The 21,460-nt window shown below is 34.4% G+C and overlaps 1 protein-coding gene across 9 annotated transcripts in view; it reads right to left on the bottom strand.

Annotated features, from left to right (window-relative positions):
- LOC127858063 (zinc finger C2HC domain-containing protein 1B-like) overlaps positions 1–19,391 on the bottom strand; it is a 28,122-nt gene extending 8,731 nt beyond the window's left edge. For 7 of the 9 annotated variants that reach the window (XM_052394940.1, XM_052394942.1, XM_052394943.1 and 4 more), the window contains exons 1-7: positions 19,305–19,391; positions 18,199–18,266; positions 17,696–17,812; positions 15,433–15,453; positions 14,223–14,361; positions 12,723–12,868; positions 11,771–12,005 (exon numbers count right to left, since the gene is read on the bottom strand). In XM_052394940.1, coding sequence (XP_052250900.1) covers positions 11,771–12,005; positions 12,723–12,868; positions 14,223–14,361; positions 15,433–15,453; positions 17,696–17,812; positions 18,199–18,266; positions 19,305–19,311 — 733 coding nt within the window. In that variant the 5' untranslated portion in view covers positions 19,312–19,391. The remainder of the gene's footprint in view (positions 1–11,770; positions 12,006–12,722; positions 12,869–14,222; positions 14,362–15,432; positions 15,454–17,695; positions 17,813–18,198; positions 18,267–19,304) is intronic. The other 2 variants (XM_052394944.1, XM_052394948.1) reach the window with 1 other exon arrangement.
- Positions 19,392–21,460: the final 2,069 nt, after the last annotated feature.

The following is a 21,460-nucleotide window of genomic DNA, read 5'->3' as shown; positions in this document are numbered from 1 at the left end:
AAATAAAATAATTTGCATTGTCAAGTCATTAAATTAGGCTAAGTAAGTAAATGAACAAAATTCTTTCCTCACGGCCTCATGGGGCCCCTAAAAGTAGTGGGGCCCATAGTAGTGCTGCAACAATATACCAATATATCAATATATATCGCAATCCGCATATTGTATTGCGATACGATTTTCATCATACCGGTGCTAAGTAAAAATAAATTGTTATGTAAAAATAGCATTATAAAAAGTCTATTATACGGAGTAGCGTTGTTACATGAGAGTCTGCAAGATCTACCTTTGCATGCCATACTCTTAAATTTAAGATGAAGCTTTTGGAAATACGAAACAAGATATGTGTTCGTCAGAAACACAATGCCCCCTACTGTGCCGCTTTGAAAATAAAATTTCTATTTATCATTTGGCAGGTCATAATAGAAATCATCTCCCTTTAAAGCTTATTACTTCCCTTGGATTTTGTCCAATCCAACCGGTGGGGGGGGGGGGGGGGGGCGGGGGTCTGTAGACAGTCAAAAATTAACAAGTGAAATCATTGACAACCAAGGCCTGTGGTTTATCAAAGAGATCATAGCCAGAGTTCATCATGTATCTATGGACATAGGTCCACAGGTATGTAATGAACCCTATCATTCACAAATTAGAACAAAGAAATGATAATCATATCATTTAAAGAAAACCTTTGACAAATTAATCATTTGAGTTATAAATAATCAAAGTAAAAAATCTGTACAGTAACTGTGAAAAGAACTTAAATTCTTGGTAAGGAAATATATGAGATTTATAATTATATAAATTACTTCCCTTGAAAATAATTGTCTCTAACAAATGTCTATTTTTAGTAGCAAATAATTAAAAGCCACTATCTATTTTTAGTAATAAATAATTAAAAGCCACTACCATGACTGTAGAATCACCACTCAAAATGTGCAGCTTCATGAGATACATATGCATGCCAAATATCAAGTTGCTATGTTCAATATTGAATAATTATCTCCCTTTAAAGCTTATTACTTCCCTTGGATTTGTATTTTTGACCTTAGACCTTGAAGGATGACCTTGACCGTGACCTTTTACCATGATGTGTTTGTCAGAAACACAATGCCACCTACTGCGCCGCTATGATTTATTTAAGAAAAATATATAATTTGGCAGATCAGGCCATCCTTAAACAAGATGCGTTTGTGAAACACAATGTCCCCCTATATGATGTTTGACCTTGAAGGATGACCTTGACCTTGTGAAGGATGACCTTGACATTGCCCTTTAACCACTCAAAATGTGCAGCTCCATGAGATACACATGCATGCCAAATATCAAGTTGCTATGTTCAATATTGCAAAAGAATTCATAAAATAAGCGATTTGGGCCACATATATTTGACCTCTGACCTTGAAGGATGACCTTGACCTTGACCTTTCACCACTCAAAATGTGCAGCTCCATGAGATGCACGTGCATGCCAAATATCAAGTTGCTATCTTCAATATTGCAAAAGTATTTATAAAATAAGCGATTTGGGCCACATATATTTGACCTCTGACCTTGAAGGATGACCTTGACCTTGAGCTTTCACCACTCAAAATGTGCAGCTCCATGAGATACACATGCATACCAAATATCAAGTTGCTATCTTCAATATTGCAAAAGTATTCATAAAATTAGCGATTTTGGCCACATATATTTGACCTCTGACCTTGAAGGATGACCTTGACCTTGACCTTTCACCACTCAAAATGTGCAGCTTCATGAGATACATATGCATGCCAAATATGACGTTGCTATCTTCAATATAGCAAAAGTTATTGCAAAATGTTAAAGTTGGCGCAAACAGACAGACAGACCAACGGACCAACAGACCAACAGACAGACAGGGCAAAAACAATATGTCCCCCACTACTATAGTGGGGGACATAAAAATTGTTTGTTTGGCATAACCGGACCCAGGTAAATTTGGGTGGGTAGGTAGGTAGGGATTTTTTTTTTTAGTATTTTTTTTTCTGACATTGAACTCCGATATATACCAAACTGAAAAGTAATATCAAATAAAGCTTTAAGTCTTCTGCCTCATGAAAGGTAATTGGTAAAGATTTTTTTGCACCATTTTATAAAGAACTTCGAACATATAATATAATTGACCAAAAATACTCTATCCGAAAATGACAGTCCGAAAAATTGTATGCATTTTGCAAATGAAATAAAATGTGCATATCGTTTGACTACAGAAAATGAAAACAAGTAACCTAGCAAATACGTAATTAATATACTATTTGGTTGACATATTACTTTACTATAGCATAGTTTGTGAGCAAAAAATCAACAAAGTAATTATAACATTTTAATTTCAATCAAGAACAGAAAGCTGCAACATCTTCGACATCTAACGTATTATTTAATTATCATCCTTTATTTCAGATCGATAGTCGGTAGAAATTTGTAAAGTGATCAGCTTAAAAATAATTTATTGAGTGTAACACTTCTTTTCCTTTGCTTATTTTTATACGACTTTTGCCATCAGCCGTTATATTGAAGGCAGACAATATCAATTGTGTATTCCATTATCTGCGCATGAATGACCCAAAATTGCCCGATAGCGAACTCAATGTTGATTGGCCAGCTACCATATGCGCTTCAAATTGTTCATGGAAACAAAGAGAAAAATAGTCCGGATAAAAATGGCGGATGTTTTCAATGAAATTTAACGAGATTTAAGCATATTCGCAAATTATATTTTTCTTGAGCCAAATTCGCTATACTTTCGCAAATGGCTAACGACAGCGCGAGCTCTATAATAGTGAGCATTTATTCCAATAATAACATGTTCGCAATGCTCTCGCTGTCTTTCGCCATTTGAGTCATTTGCGAAACTATTGAGAATTTGGCTCAAGAAAAATCTAAATTGCGAAAATCTAGTAAAATTTCGTTGAAAACATCCGCCATTTTAATCTGTACTGGTTTTCTATATTTGTCTCTTTGTTTCAATGAAAGTGTTCGCAATTCGAACAGTTAACGAAACCCAGTCTGTACCCGATTAGACATTGCTTGACCTTATTGTAAATGAAGTGCACATGGTAGCTGGCCAATCAGCATTGAGCTCGCTTACACATGACATGACGTTGTCGAATGAAACGTGAGAACGGGTGGAGCTATCGGATAATATTGGGTCATTCATGCGCAGATGTTGTATAATTTGAATACACATTTAATATAGCTGTCTGCCTCCAAAATAGCAACCGGTCGGAAAGTCGTATTAAGAGATAAGCAAATGAAACAAAAACTTGACAAAATTATACCCGTCAATAAATATTTCTAAGCTGACCACTGTTTATCTTTCTACCAAATATTAACCGAACTGAATTAAAGAGTGATAATTTAATAATTAGTTATATGGCGATAATATAACACATCTCTGCCGATTGCCGAATTGAATTGAACGGTGATTATTAATTTGTTTTTTACCCCCAAACTATCCTGAACGACAGCAGCGTATAAAAAATTTAAGTAAAGGGATACGAGAAAAACAGGAGCGGTTTAATTGTTTTTAAAGTCTAATTAATCGCATATGCATATGTCAAATAAATAGGCGACTCAAATAAATACCGGTACGTGTTTTGTTCATAGCTACGGTATTCTCGATATCCTTGAAAGAGCATTCATTTAAATGATGCAAATAACCGGAAAGGATAAAAAGTGGAAAGGAAAAATTTAGCGGAAAGAAGTTTCGGCGAGCAAAAAAAATTTTTTCTTGGAAAGTAACACAAAAAAAATTCAGTCGGGCCGATTTAAGTGAGTTGGTCGGGTTATGCCAAACAAAAGAATTTTTAAGGATGGCCTCAGATAATTATGTCCATTTAAAGCTTATCATACTTCCCTTCGATTTGTTCTTTTCGACCCCGTGACCTAGTTTTTGACCCGGCATGACCCATATTCGTACTTGACCTAGATATTGTCTAGATACAACTTCTGACCAAGTTTGGTAAAGATCGGATGAAAACTATTTGACTTAGAGAGCGGACACGAAAAGTGTGACAGACAGACTGACAGACTTACAGACGGACAGTGCGAAAACTATATACCCCATTTTCTTTGAAAGGGGGCATAAAAAACACAATTAATTACAATATAAAAATATAAATTGATGTTATTATAAACAGAAGAAATAATGATCAAACACATTTTACGTAACATAATTCTGATAAGTTACACGACCTGCTTTTAAACATCCACAATTCTCTCTCGGGTTATTATTCTTCTTGTCGGCTTTTTTAATAGTTCTCAAAATGGCAGACGAAACGAACGCCAAGTTTGACTTTATAGACAATATACCAAGTGAAAAAGTGTTGTTTTAATGTTTAATGGGAATATCCAATGGACAAAATGACAATACTAATCTTTCATAACAAAATGCTTTGTAAAGCCAAAAAGAGTTAATGGTGTTTATAAAGCATTTTGTTAAAAAGGCTAGAATGGCCAACAGGTTATAACTAGAACCTAAACATACAATACAAAGGTTATGTTCATGTAATTGACCTTTCGACAGCCGATTGATTGACAGGCTTATTAACCAATCAGATTACAGCATAGATTAGGCCCGTTACTATCCGCCATTTTGTCCGTCAAACTCGCCGTTGTCCGACACATAAGCTTATACGTATTTCTGTGTTTTAAACAAAGAAAATGGTTGAAAGGTGCTGTTATGGCACTTGTTATTCAGACACAAGGTATCCAGAACGGTTTAAAGATGGAAGTACGTTTTTTTCCGTTCCCTCAACCGGGTACTTATCTTGAAAAATTCAAACGTTGGATTCGTCTTTGTGGTCGTCTACACGAACAGCTTAATCTCAACATATTAAGCGATCGCCCGAAAGCAAAACACAGTCGTTATTATAAGATACTACGCGAAAATAGAAAATGTAAGTTTTGCAACGGACACGTTATAAAAAAGAGTATAACTTTGTACTTGTTTATCCTCTATATAGACAAATTAGAAAGGAACATTTAAAACCATTTTTCAAAGGTGGCCAACGTTAAATAAATTTGACATTCTAATGCAGTCGGCAAATAAATAAGACATTATAAACTTTGCTATATTTTTTTAATGCTAATGAAATGCGTAATAATAAAGACAATCAGTTATTATTTTTAATAATATCACATAGAATAAAACATTTTTTATTTCTTTCGGTTTAAGTCTTCCAAATTTAATGTAAGTTAAGAAACTATTTTCAAATGCGCAAGTAATTATCAATAGGGGCCAATAAGTGTCATTTTACACCATATGTGGGCTTTCTACTAATCCGTTATCAAAACAGATGCCGCAAACTGTGAATGACCCTTTGAAAACCCGGTCTGATTAGCGAGTTTTTTTGTACATGAAAATTCTTTCAACTTTTTATATTTTAAACATTGCAGAAGATAGTTTTCGAGGAAATAATAATATATAATAATATATTGTGTATGTTACTTTTTTGACGACTTTGACTTTGTTATACGATTATAACAATGCACATGGGTCATTTTGACCAAACGCATTGTAGATATGTGTTATATCGGATTTCAATAGAAACGTTCTTCGTCTTCTATTATAATAAATTTACTTACCTGTGCCACATTTGCGATGTTGCCATCGGTTGCAAAAATTAACGGCTTTTAATTAAAAAACTGAAACATCTATTACTCAAGGGAAAATATTGTGACTAACGAACAATTCATACTGTATGCGATAATTGGCGATAATTTTGCCGACTTTGATGATAAATTTAACGGCTTTTAAGTAGACTAATAAAAAGTTTTGACTATTTAATAGATATGATAATTATATTCAGCACCACTATTCAATGATAATAAAAACTATTGTATGGCCTTTCTGGTATACCATGAGGCCTGTTTGGTTCACTTATGCGGCCGATTCGCGTAGCCATTTTTATGACGGACTTCGGCGGAGTGACCCCCCTTGAAATCGGTGGGCGTGGCTTCACTCTCGCTGTCGAAAGGTCAATTAAGTTGGTTTTGATGATTAGCTGGCGAGTTATAATTCTGGTACAAGTAAGCAATATATTGCAATATATTGCAATGCGGGTTTTTGAACTGACAATATATTGTTATATGGTTTTTGGCGTATTGTTGCAACACTAACCTATAGGCAGTTGCCTACTCTGCCTAATGGGCAATCTGGGACTAGTAAAAATAGCACTAGTGTCTGAAACAAGATGGACAATAACTGCTTAACACTGGACAATCTGGGACTAGTAAAAATAGTATTAGTGTCTGAAACAAGATGGACAATAACTGCTTAACTATGGACAATCTGGGACTAGTAAAAATAGCACTAGTGTCTGAAACAAGATGGACAATAACTGCTTAACACTGGACAATCTGGGACTAGTAAAAATAGTACTAGTGTCTGAAACAAGATGGACAATAACTGCTTAACAATGGACAATCTGGGACTAGTAAAAATAGTACTAGTGTCTGAAACAAGATGGACAATAACTGCTTAACAATGGACAAGATCTGTTCATGAGTTGTAAAATATTGCTATGTTAATCATCCAAGATTTGTAGACATTTTTGTAATCCTCAGATGAGTTTTTATGATGCAATCCTCAGCAAATCTAGAACAAAGCATCCAAAACTTAACATAAAAGTTGTGAATGATTCAATTTACATTTTAGATGAAATGTTCAGCATTTCAGCATTAATTTTTTAAGATCAGATGATGAATGGTTCAAAAGTTTTAGATAAATAGTTAAAAGATAAAAGATACACAAACAATTAATTTAAAAATGAACAGTTTAAGTATTTTTATTAATTTTGCATAGCATTTGACCAATTAAGCTAGGTTTGTAGGCGAGTGAGTTTCAGAATAAAGAATTAATATACACTGTTCCTCATTTGGTCCAGATATAAAGATATATATTTTTTTATAAAGGTCTTTCTACAATTTAAAAAAAAGTCTTTCTTATTAAATTCAACTAGGCTACTGACTGTAAAAGCTGTAATGTAACAAGCATCGCAATTGGTCAATAAATTAATTAAAGACTATGTTTAAGATCAGGGTCCAGTATTGTGAACATTCAGCATTTTAAAGTTCAAGATTTGAGTTTCCATTCAGCTAAGTATTGAGAATGTTGGTCAATTCACAGACTATCTAAAAACTTAGCTATAAGGATATGAACATATTTCTCCTCAAGCTCTATGTTGAGTCAGAATATTGACTTAAGTATCTTTGTGGGACTACGTCCTGAGCCTTTCATATGATATGCACAAATATACTAAGGATGTACAAGTCATGGCCACTTGTGACAGATAACTTCAATACAAACCAATACATTATTTCAGCCATTTTTACTGAATACAAATTGTTTTTAAAAAAATCACCTTGTATTTCACATAAGATGTGTAAGATTCCATAATGCAAACAATGCTTCATAAAAAGTTATGTACATGTCTTTAAATGCTGACTTATAGAAAAACTTGTGATATGTCTGTCCTTAAGCATGAGCAGTGGGTATGAAGTACACAGAAGTTTAAGTGGCTCTTGTAATGGAACTAGTGTTATAAACTACTTAAAGGCATAACAAAAAAACATACACACAAAATGTATAAGCAATTATTACATGTAGCTATCACACACTCTGCTATTTGGATCTATAAACAACAACCAAACAGTTAATATGTGAATTCATTATCCAGTGAGAACAAAATCAAACAGAAACATGCTGTGAGATTGTTTACATGTGTCTGTATGATAAATTAACCTGACTGTTAAAAGTTTTTATGTTTATGACGATGAGCTTTATATGCTGAAGTCTAATAAAACTATTCTGTTTTGTTCTGTCTGTTAAAGTTTAAAAAAATAAAAATCTATGGCATGCAGTTCAGTAATTACAGAACTGACATAAAGAATCATCCAGATTCCTTCCAACAAAGAGGTGCCTAATTCCAGCTTCATATGTTTGCTCCTAGCAGGACCAACATATTTTATAATTAGCCCCCATTCAACTGATTTCCATGTAAACCATGTGAAGAACATACCGGTACACAGAAAAGCAGCTATTGGTGTGTGCTATCTATTGAAATGCTTAAGAAAAAGTTAAAATAGTTAAGATCAAAATCCAAAATCTATTGTGTTACTATATTATTGTTTGGTTATTGATATTGCAATGCTAATTTTTTTAACTACCAAGATAATAAGATTATTAATAACGAGAGCTGTCAGATGACAGTGCGCTTGACTATTCGAGTGCTTGACAGTTTAACGTAAGCCATCATGGGAAAATTGTTCATATTCAATAATTTATATGACGATCTTTAAAAAATAAAAAAAGGAAAAAAAAAATTTTTATTTTGGGGGGGTTGGGGGACTTGAGAGGGGGTATAATGTGGGGTGGGGTCATTTATTAGACGATCTTTAAAAATTAAAAAAAGGAAAAAACAATTATTTTTTTTTGGGGGGGGGGGTAGGGGGGTTAAAGGGGGACATAATGTGGGGTGTGGTCATTTATCAGATGATGCTTAAAAAAAAATATAAAAAATTGGGGGGGGGGGGAGGAAGGGATTCTGGGTAGGGGCGTGGGGTATTGTTTGGGTGGATGGGTGGAATCCATTGTGATATTCAGGTAAGTGTTGTTTTGTCAAAGTAGTAATCAAATGTGATCATAAATAAAGAAGTTATGGCAATTTAAGCAAAATGTTCCATTATCTACGTATAAAAGGGGCCATAATTATGTCAAAATGCTTGATACAGTGGTCTGCTGTTATTTATAGGTTGGGGTCATGTTGGTAAACAAGAATGCAAAATATAAAAGCAATATGTCAAAGGATATAGGAAATATTTGGGGTAGTACGCAAACTTTAACATAGATTTATCAATAATATGCATATTATAAGTATAAAAGGGGCAATTATTCTGTCAAAATGCTTGATACAGTTGTCTGCTTGTGTTTATCGGTTGGGGTCATGATGGTTAACAAAATATGAAAGCAATATGTCAAGGGACATTGAAAATATTTAAGGTAGTAGGCAAACTTTTATATTTGCTGCATATTCTAAGAGGAAAAGGGGCCATAATTATGACAAAATGCTTGATAGAGTTGTCTGCTCTTGTTTATAGGTTGGGGTCATATTGGTAAACGAGTATGCAAAATATGAAAGCAATATGTCAAGGGACAATGAAAATAATTGGGGTTGTACGAAAACTTTAACATTTGCACACTCACAGAAACGGAAACGCCGACGCCGGGTTGAGTAGCTTAGCTCCACTATATATATTTCATATAGAAAACAAGTCTCACTAGCTATTATAAGAAATTGTTTTTATTGGCATAATGACCTAGACTAAAAAACAACCAAATTCAATAACACAAACTTAACTTAACAGGCTAATTTTGAGTAAAACAATATCTCACAGCATGCTTTAAGACTCATTGTGTTTTAAAGACCCATTATATTACTTTTTTTTTGTATTAAGACAAAATGAAAGTTGTCACAGACTACACAGCAGTCCCTACAGTTTAACCATTTGCATGCTGGGAAATTTGTCGTCTGCTAAAATGTTGTCTGCTGGATTTCTAAAATAAGCATTTTCTTCGATTTTTTTTAAAGAATAGCGAACAGTTTGGATCCTGATGAGACGCCACGTTCTGTGGTGTCTCATCTGGATCCAAGCTGTTCCAGCACTGAAAGAGTTAAGTTGTTGGAGCAAGAACAAGCCCCCCAGAAGTGTCACCAACCTTGCTTTAATATATTTGGTTAAGGGAGGATCGAGATTTTATTTTTCAATTTTGTGTGAAACCATAGCAACCACAATTTCAGTCTGACAAAAAAACAGAGATAGCGTACATATTCCCCATACAACACCATTCACGTACATCTATCCAGTTTTAGCAATCCAGCTATAGTACTATTTGAGTTATTGCAGTGTTCAGATTTAAGATTTCATATACTTATTCCTGCACCAATAGCAACCATAATTATTGGCCAGTAAAAAAACCCTGAAATAGCATGCATATTCCAAATATATGCCTCTTTCCACATACCAAGTTTTATCAACATAGCAAAAGTAATATTTGAGTTATGGTAGGATCCAGATTCCGATGGACAGACAAACAGACAGATACATGGACGGACTGACCTGGGGAAAACATATGGTTTCACCAGTAGGGGGCTTAAAGAAAATTGTTCTTTCTTAAAAAAATATATAATGTAAACATCTTAATGGCAAAACATGTATGATGACTATCCTATTTAGGATTTTCATGAATTGCATATAATCTACAATATAACCTTTTATATTTGTGTAATCTAACAGAAACAATTGTTAATTAAACTCTTTTCATGTTACACAACTGGAACATAATCAATTCCACAATGAGTTTTCTTTAAATTTAACGGTAACAATATGGGTCTTTATACACAAAGGGAAACAACTCTTACATCATGTTAAAAGAGAGTTATCTCTACTATCTTGCTCTGAACCAAGTGTAAAAAACACGGCTAGGACTAGGTTGTATGCCTCACACACTGTGCTTGTGCCAAATAGGACTTGTCAAGTAGAGTCAAGTGACTGCTCTTCTATTTCCATTGTAGTCAAAATATGTAAAAACTTAAAACAGATTTAAATGTTACTAAAACAATTTAGAAAATATTATTTCTTTTCATTCACATCTTTAATTTCTACCACATTTATTGAAAACTGCAAAAATAAAGACATAATAACATTTCTTTCAATCATTTGACTTTTTTTCTTTTTTTTTCAGATATGTGGGTATACTTAAATTTCGAAAATTGGTATGTAACTCTGATTGGTAATGGAAGCATTTTCTAGTAACATATTACCACCAGAGATGAAAAACAACTGAATTCAGTAGTAACATATTACCATCAGAGATGAAAAACAACTGAATTCAGTAGTAACATATTACCATCAGAGATGAAAAACAACTGAATTCAGAGCAAAACAGCAGAAAATGTAAACCAATAAGTCTTATTATCAATAAAACAATAGATAATTTCCATTTTTCCATTCCAAAAATGTTTGAAAGCAAAATGTACATAGACCACGCATAATTCTCCAAACATTAAACCAAACTTTAAGCAAATCAATGTCAAACAAAGTGAACGGCACACAATAAAAAACCTATGTGAAGCAAATCACAAATCAATTCATTGCTTTAAAGTATACGTAACAATGGAAGACTAAAAACCAAGGTTTTCTTTTCTTTAACTTTTTAGAGGGAAAGATTAGAAAATGTATCACACTTGTATGATCATTTGTAGATTTTAAGTTTGGACTTGGGTCCCATTTGGCACAAATAAAGTAGCCACAAGCAATCAAATAAGTCAACAGAATCATATACGTGTACCTTTGTCACAAAATACTACATGAGCCTGATTTTGGGGCACTTTCTGAGCTTTGCTTGTTCGTGTTACCATTTTGAACTGAAAGTTAAAATCTCCAAAACATCATACAATAAAAAAGTACTTTGAAAAAGCTTTTGCATTGCAGTAAACAAAAAATACAAATGTCAATATGTGCAGTTATATGTACATGCAGTGGCAATCATGCATTTTTGGCAAAAAAAATGCCATTTTTTAAAAACACATATTAATGACATCAAAACACAAAGAAATGACAAAACAGTAGTCATTGCTGATCTGTTGCAAGAAATATCAAACAACAATCTGCTACTTTTAGTACGAACAGTCAAAACATGCCACAAATGATCTCTGCTCATATTTCCCCACATTTACTACAGATGCACTCACCTGATTTCGATGGGGCCGGGCCTGTATTGCCCATTCTCCCACCGCTTGGTCCTGACCTTCCAGGGGCTGGTGCAGGGGCTTGTGAGTAGCCTCCCCTTGCAGGGGCCGGTGGCCCACCCCTTGTAGGTGCTGGTGGCCCACCTCTTGACCCGCCTCCATAACCACCTCCCATCCCTATGGGCGAATCTGGGGCATCCCCTGGGGATCCCTTCAGCTTGGGTTTCGGTGGCACGTACTGAAATGAAATGCAACCAATCGCCTATGGGGTAATTAATATGGTGTCCGCCTAGCAAACGGGTCACGGGTTTGATCCCCACTGTGGGAGCATTCTTTAGATCTCCCCCATAGACACAAAGTACTGGTTCTAGTCCAAGGAAACCGACTCAAGAGCGTTTCAAATAAGCCGAAGGCTTTTTATGCAATCAAGCTAAAATAAATAGGTTTAAACTAACTGCAACCAGATTGGTAAGAAGAGATAAAGAACAATTTTACACAATTTTAAAATAAAATCAATATTTTTTATTTAAGGTAGATTTTATATCATATGTATCTGGAGAAAAACAAAGACAATTGTATTCAACATTCAACTTAGTAAAGGTCTTATGTTCTAATTTATTTCAATGGCTATTTCTAGCTATTCTCATTTTAGCCTAATATTATTAGAGTTTTTTAAATCACCAAGATTAGGAAAGAATGAATTGTTTTTCTCATAAACTGCATGGCCTTGCCATTTGCAAAAAAATCAGCATTGAAATAACTTTTTTTAGCAACTTTCCACAAAATTGATACTAGTTATCCGTCAAACTCACAACTGTGCATCAATTAACGGTTAAACACAAGAAACTAATGTAATGGTTCTAAAAAAAATAAACAGATTATACATTTTCTATATCCCTCTTTTGAATACCATGCAATCAAGCTTTAAAAAAAATAGGGGTTACACTGCACTTACTGTTTTAGCTGCAGCCCGAGCTTTCTCTTGTTGGGACGGTTCCCGTTTGCTGGTGAGACGCTTCTGTTGCTCCTTACAGAAGTTGATGTGTCTCTCAGCTGCCTTCTCATTGAATCGACGGGAACAGTAGGGGCAGTCCACGTAGTCTGATACAGCAATATTCATAAAAGATTTCATATTTATGATGAAAAGTCCTGATTTCTGGCATATCCTATGTAAATAAGTCTTAAATCGCACCTTATTTCTGGCATATTCCTTGTTATCAAGTTTAACCCATTAATGCCTAGTGGACTCTCTCATCATTTTAAATTGGATCAATTTATTTCTAAAATGAGGAATGTCTAGTATATTTGTTTCTATATTTAGAATATTTCTTACAGAAAATCCTTTAAGCAAACAGCCCAGACCCTGATGAGACGCCGGATCTCATCTGGGCTACGCTGTTTGCCAATGCCTTTTTTCTAAGACGCTAGGCATAAATGTGTTAAAAAAACTCCTACATATTGCATAAATATAACTGCAAGGAGAGAAACTATACAAGAATAATTTATTTTGTTTCAATCCTTTTCTAATACTGAATTTATTGTGCATGATTGATACACGCTTTATTTACCAAAAGAGATAACTATGTTTAAACATAAGATTGATACACGGGAGAAGAAACTAGAGCTTTGCCAAAACTGTGATTAATACCCCAGAACTTCTCTGTCAGCTTAGATCAATATAATGAGCAGGGGCTTATTGGAAATATTGGTTGATTAAGAACAAGATGCTGCATTCAATAAATGCATTTGCCCCCATGTGGAAGCCTTATCAGTATTGATTTACTGGCTCATTTGAATGAGTCTAAGTAAAAAAGTTTATGTACTGGTAAAAATGAGGTGGTTGTGTTGATAGTGTTCAAATACTCATCTGTTCAAGTTTCAAAGCATTTTGGCATGGGGTAATAATATTAGAAAAAAGTTTCATTTTTGGTTCCCACATAATTTTGACCTTCTGATTAAGTCTGACTACAAAAAGTATGTCAATGCAAAGGTCAAAATGAGGTCAGATCTCATTGACATGGGTTCAGAGAAGGGGGTTGGGGCAAGGGCACACTCAATTGAATGGGTTCAGAGAAGGGGGTTGGGGCAGGGGCACACTCAATTGAATGGGTTTAGAGAAGGGGTGGGTCAGGGGCACACTAAACTGAGCTGGGTTCAGATAAAGGGGTGGGGGCAGTGGCACACTCAATTGAATGGGTTCAGAGATGGGTATGGTGGCAGGGGCACACTCAACTGACCTGGGTTCAGAGAAGGGGATGGTGGCAGTGGCAAACTCCACTGACCTGGGTTCAGAGAAGGGGATGGTGGCAGGGGAACACTCAATTGAATGGGTTCAGAGAAGGGGGTGGGGCAGGGGCACACTCAACTGACCTGGGTTTGGAGAAGGTGGGCGTAGGAGCACACTCAACTAAAGGGTTCAGAGAAGGGAATTGAGGCAGGGACACACTCAACTGACCTGGGTTCAGAGAAGGGGGTGGGGGCGGGGGCAGAGGGTCCCCCCTCTCCATGGCAACCTGGGCCCCCTTGGCTGCCCTAATGTTTCGTACAAACTCCTCATGCTTCTGTCGCCAGTGAGATCGTGGGGCAGCAACTTGCTGTAAAATGTAGTGAATATTAGCCTCGGTCTCGGAAAACTGGGTTTAATACATGTGCGTAAAGTGTTGTCCCAGATTAGCCTATGCAATCCAAACAGGCTTATCTGGGAGGACACTTTTCGCTTATATGGTATTTATAGTTCAAATAGAAAATCCAGTCTAGGCGGAAAGTGTTAACCCTGATTAGCCTGTTTGAACTGCACAAGCTAATCTGGTATGACACGGTACATACATGCATTTAGCCAAGTTGTCCCAGGACAAGGCTCAGATTATTGACATCGTGTTTAACTATTTATATTTTTTAATCTGACTGTTCGAAAAAAAAAGAGCAGAAAGCATTTCAATTATATCCAATTTTATTCAGTGATGAAAAAACAAAACATTTTTGCCAAAAATTTAGCATTCAGAGAAAGCAAACCTTTTTTCATGCTTTTATAATGTGAATGATCCATTTTAATTAACTGGTTTTCCCATTAAACAAAAGAAAAACATATTATACAACATGTATAAGAACATCATGTAAATACAAAAAATTCAGAAATGATTTCTATAAATGTAACAATCAAAATATAACGTAATTAAAAATGTAGGCACATGAAGATATCTTAGTAAATAATTAATGCAGTACATGAGATCCAATCAATCCTGTTTAAAAATCACCAACTTGAACTAGAATAATAATGTTCATGCTTGTAACTGCAATACAAGGATTTTAACTTCAAACTAACTGTGAACATGTGCACAACATTAGAAACAGTAGTCTTCAAATATCACAAGAGAAATTGATATTCATCAATCATCATAAGATCCAAAGTCAGAAAATGTCAAATTTTAATAATATTTTAAATCATGGCTTTTGTTCAGATATGACTATATATAAAGCACATATCCTAGGACTGATAAAAAACTGTTCAAATATACAAATAAATAACTTTATAATACATGTAATGATTGGTCAGAAGCTTAAATTATTCCTTCAAACTGCTTTTGGTTAAAATGTATAAACTTAAAAAACACACTGTTGTTGCTGTTTTTTCAAGAGGGCCAGCCCGGGTACAACATAGATATTACCTTCTTTTTTTCGAGCTCAGCCTTTTAGTGTCATATGAAAGCAAACATAATATAAATACATGTACATGTAGAACATACAAGCACATAATATCGTTAACTCTTCTAGTGCTGGAACCGAATTTTAAAGGCCTTTACAAAAAGTTTGGATCTAGATGAGACACCACAAAACGTGGCGTCTCATCAGGATCCAAACTGTTTGCTACTCTAATAGTATTCTTTTAAAAAACCGAAGAAAATGCTTATTTTAGAAATTCAGCAGACAACAAATTTCCCAGCATGCAAAGGGTTAACATCAGCTGCTGCTACTGCACTTTCCTCTGTGCATTGATCTGTTCATATATGGCCATAAAGTCAAAGTGTCCATGTCGTGAAGCCTTGGAATAATGGGAACAAAAACTGTCAACGAACACTCAATTACTTCAGTTATACGAGTGTTCATAAAAAAATACACAATGGTTGATTTAAATCAAATAGTTTTGTTAAATACAATTAAAAAAAGATCATTTTTAAAGCTGAAATAGCCATTTTTGTATTGAAATGGTTCATTTAAGAAAAATTAAACATTGTGATACATATTATTTATAATAATCATGAAAAAAACAGTTGAGAAAATTTTTTAAGATTAAGTTTTAAGATTAAACTCTTTGGTCATATTTAAAACTTAAAGCACAAAATGTACACAGATTTTATATTACATACACTGATGTTTTAGAGCAACAAGATTGAAACTAAAAAGTCTTTATAGAAATGTTGAGACGCAAAAGAATCAGATTTTTAACAAGATTAACCAACAAAATACTGTCTTTCCTTGCATCTACCAGTATTAATGTACATATAATTGTACATGCATGTAAAAAATAATTAACCCAAACACACTTCGATCAATCACTAGTATAAAAGTAGCTGCCACATTATATCATAATGTGTTTTTCAAAGGGACGTATTCACAGCATTGGGATGCAATAAAATCTATAATAAAATGGAATAGTAGAATATAACAAAAGTATTGTCTTCCTTAATTGTATTGGTTCTAAATACGATTATATATGTTGAAATGTATAAAGAATGAAAATATGTAGCCCATGGTCTGTCTACCAGGCAGTAAATCTATCATGAAACATAACAAAATTTGTAGTAATCAAATGTTAAACTTTATACACACATTTATACACAAGTGAATTTGTATGAAAAGATTATCATGCTGAATGACGTGGTGTATAATTGATCATATGAATTCCAGCAGGAATATACAACAACACTATCCATATGCTACTTCAATCATGATTTCAAAAAGATCTGCAACAATTTTTTTCTGACAGATAGAAAACAATGAAAATTAATGTGTTTTTTAAACAGAAGATAACATAATAGTTATTCCGAATAAAATATAAGAATTTTGGCTTTACCAAAATGTTAACTTTAAATCCAAAACTGCATGGTAACACTAATAAGATATCTATACATGCACTTTTATGAGTTGTACAACTTATGTTTTACACATACATAAAAAAGAAATTTCTGTGGAGTTTAAAACATACTGTAGTACCATTATTGTAAAAGGGCTGATTAAAAACTGTTGTAACTCAGTATTTGTAACCTTTACAGAAAAAAAACGCAAAAATTGTGAATGCTTTTTTTCTGCTTTAAAATATATTTTTTAAAACCATATGTGAACATAAAATACATAATCTTTTAAAAGCAAATCAACCTCAAAACCATAAATTTAAATAAAATATGTCTAACTGCAGACAATTTCCTCTGAATCTTTTCAAAGATAGACTCCATTAAAGAAAAAGAGAATAACTAAAATTGTAGCTTTTCTTATATTCTTGTGTTAGACCATTACCAACGAATGGGACACTGCATTTTCTTGTAACTTGAGCCTCGTTCTAGCAAAAATGGGCACAAAACATGTGTGCAAAGTGTCATCTCAGATTAGCGTTTGATACTTTTCACACATGCATTAACCCATTTATGCCTAGCGTCTAGAAAAAGGCCTTGGCAAACAGCGTAGACCCAGATGAGACGCCACATGATGCCGCGTCTCATCAGGGTCTGCGCTGTTTGCTTACAGGAATTTCTGTTAGAAATATTTTAAATATAGAAATAAATATACTAGACATCCCTACTTTTGGAAAGATACTGATCCAATTTAGATGGATGGGAGAGTCCACCAGGCATGAATGGGTTAAACCAAGTTTGTCCAGAATGAGACTCAATAGGTCAACCCTTAACTGTACATAGACCATTCAAACATTCCTACCTTTTTCTGTGCTTGCTTAATCTGCTTCAGACTCAGGTCTTCTGTGACTCTCTGTTTGGCTGGATCAAACGGCTTTCTTTTCGCTTGAACCTTCAGACAGTTTTTCTCGTGCTTTACCTAGAAAGAGCGGCCGACAATATGTAAAATCAATTTACTCTGAGTCAGTGAGATGAAAGAATGTTAAAGTCTTATTTTGTAATGTTATAACACTGCATTTTTGTTTCTTTTTTATTTTGAGATACAAAGCTAAATAGGACTTTTAGCATCGTGAAATTTAGTTAAGTTGCCAGGATCCAGCAATTGTTTCACCTTTTGTGGATGCAGCCCCCTGACTTCATTTTTGGGAAGCTTTTCTTAGTTAGGAGAATGGAAGATGCGGAGTGTAAGATCATTTTTAGGGGAAAACAGCATACTGTATAAGAACTATTCTGCTGCCTTGAAGGGTAACACATAAAGAAGAAGAAAGCCTTGACTAAAAGTGGAATAAAATAAGAAACACTGACCAGTGATTCTGGTACAAATTTGCGTCCGCAGTGCTTGCATGGCGATACATTCAGCTTCACTTTGCTGCCTGAAAAGAGGAAAAGCATTGTGTCAAATATGAGTCCAAAAAGAGAGAATTTTTTCTTGTGAGAGTTCAAAATATAGATTGCTTTAATCATGGAAATGGTTTATAAGACAGTAAATTCAATAGTATCCCATATTTTCATAGCATCAGCCCTGGTCATTGTATTGTTACTAAACGAGTCCACTAGAAAAACCCTCAGAAGTGCAGGACAGTTCATGAGATAATTTTTATAAGTTTCAAATTAATTTTATTGTTAATTAATGCCAACTCCAACTATTATTTTTATGATTTCCAGTTTTCATTGGAAAAAGGTTATGTTTACTACATGGTGATGCTATAATTTTTAAATTATGTAATAATACTCAAGTTTGTTTGTTTATGGTTTATTTGTAGGTTTATCAAATGTTTTATAACTTGTTTGTTTGAAAAAAAAGATTATTTTTTTAGAACAACATGAGCAGGGTCTTGTTTTCCTTTTAAGAAACTATTTAAAGATCAGGCACATGTGCATTATAACAAACCTTTAAAAACAATCAGAAGGGATGAATTTATGAGAAACTTTGTATAAGATAGAGATAACTACAGGGACCTTAGTCTAACCAGTATTTTATAAAAACATTGCGGTTTTAAATGCTGTTTTTTTATGTTCAAGATTACAAATATAATATAGATTAACATATTAAACATGTGTGTTGATAAATCTTTTCATGAGTATTTTGGATCTTAAAGATTATTGTTCTATGTAATGAATACTTGAATAATAGATCACAAACATAATTTTTGATATTTTAAGCTTGATTTGCTGGTGACAGTTCATGCATGTTCAAGTACATGTATTGACCATAGCTACCAATGTAAACAACCATCTATTTGGAAGATGTCTGCGCATTTTTAAAGCTAAAATCGTGCTAAAATCGTGCTTTACAAGAATACTGAACAATCATATAAAACAATGTCTCAAGATTGGGCTTAACGTCTGGGTAAAGACAAAATTATAAACACAACTATAGAAACTTTACTTAAGGAATCAAAATGTTTTACCGTCCATTGTTTTTGAAGACTGGTTTCCAGTTTGTGGAACATAGACGCTTGTCTGTGCTACTTAACTTCATAAGCGTCTGAAAAAAAGTGCAAAATACGGAGTCTATTGCAAAACCGATGATCTACAATCTATATCGGTGCGTTGACCAGTCAAACTTGACAATTACTCAACGGGTAGTGGCGCTTAATACAAAAGTATAGAGATGGATAGAACTATAGATTATATCAAAATACAAGAGGATATACAAATTAAGTACAATAAAATAGTATATAATCAGAGTATTTAAGGTTAGAAGAGATAATACAGATAAAGTACACAATACTACATATTTAAATTAGGAATAATAAGAATAGATACATAGTAAAATGAAGGAAAAAAGAGATAATCCCAGCTGGTAATACAATCAGCTGGGAGTGAAACCCATTGTTAGAAATGCAGCGTCACTTGCTCCATCTTGAAGGATACCAAAGAAGGGGCCTCAGCTATTGTAGCTGATAGTCTGTTCCACACTTTGGAAGAAACTGAACTTAAAGACATCTGATGATGTTTTGTAGTGGTGGTATGCCAAGCTGTGCATGTTCCGACGTGTTCGCGCTGGTGTTCTGATAGGTAGGCATCACTTGATATGTCAACAAGTTCATGTATGATCTTGTACAGAATGACCAGCTGGAGTTTTGTGCATCTGTCCTCAAGAGACTCCCATTGAAGTAGATGCAACATATCGGTAACACTGCTGGTATTGCGGTAACGGTTGGAGGTAAAACGTGCTGCTCTTCTTTGGAATATTTCAATTTTCTTTACTTGTTCTTTTGTATGAGGGTTCCAGATTAATGGGCAGTATTCTAAGTGGGGTAGGACTAGTGTCTTATAGGCATTGACTTTTGTGGCTTGAACACTGGGTCGAAGTTTTCTACGTAGAAAGCCCAGCATGTTGTTAGCTTTCTTGGTGGTTCGGTCAATATGGGTGTTCATAGACAGCGTACGTTGAGTGAATGTCCACACCAAGGTATTTTGTTGATTTGTCCACAGTTAGGGTTGTTCCTTTCAATAGGTATGTGTGTTCCTTAAACCTTGGAATTTGATTATCTCCCAGGACTCTTTCTGTGACTTCTACAGTGCTATGTATTACGCCATTAAACACTCGAGAAACTGTCCTTTATCACAACCTATAAAGCTCCATAGAAGAAGACACCTTAACCTGCTACTTTTCATGTGCGGTGACGTGGCACTTAATCCTGGTCCGATACGTTTTCCCTGTGGTCAGTGCTATAAACCTGTAGCCAAAAACCATAGGGCTATCTTTTGTGAAGCCTGTCTACAGTGGGTACACATTAAATGTGAAGGCATCTCACCCGATGATTACATCAAGATGGGTAAAAATGACACCCCTTGGACTTGCAACGCCTGTACTCGCTTCCATTTCGCAGACTCCTTCTTTGATCTATCTGCAAACTCAGATCCTTCCTCTTCACAAGAAACATCAGTGACAAATGACAATATATTTGACTCTCTATAAGTATTACGACAAAAACATCCTACTGACTTCATCTGTGCAAGCTTAAATATAAATAGTCTAAGACACAAATTTATTTACATCAAAGAATTACTTACAGATAACATTGTTGACCTTCTGTTTATTTTAGAAACAAAAATAGATGACTCTTTTCCTGATGCAGAATTTGAAGTTGATAGTTACCACATATGGCGAGCTGATAGAAACCAACATGGAGGAGGTATAGCCGCATATATACGGTCTGACATTGCATGTGACAGAAAGACAAATCTAAAATTTAATAACATCGAATCGATTTCTATAGAGGTTACACTTGGTAAATTCAAATGGATAGTTTTTGGCTGCTACAAACCACCAGTATTAGACAATGAAACCTTTCAAAAAGATTGTACTTTGATCTTAGATAAATGCATGAAAAAATATGACCATTTGTTACTGATTGGAGATTTAAATTTTGATATAATGAGTAACAGTAAAAGTCAACCATTACTTGATGTATGCGATATCTTTAGCCTAGAAAATGTAATTACAGATCATACTTGTTTTACGAAAAATTCAGATCCAAGTCTGGTAGATGTCATTCTAACAAATAAACCAGAACTTTTAGGAAAAACTTGTAACTTTAATTGTGGCTTAAGTGAT

Source organism: Dreissena polymorpha, chromosome 14 (assembly GCF_020536995.1).
Source record: "Dreissena polymorpha isolate Duluth1 chromosome 14, UMN_Dpol_1.0, whole genome shotgun sequence".
In the NCBI taxonomy this organism is placed as follows: domain Eukaryota; kingdom Metazoa; phylum Mollusca; class Bivalvia; order Myida; family Dreissenidae; genus Dreissena; species Dreissena polymorpha.
This window is presented reverse-complemented; position numbering and strand designations above follow the sequence as displayed.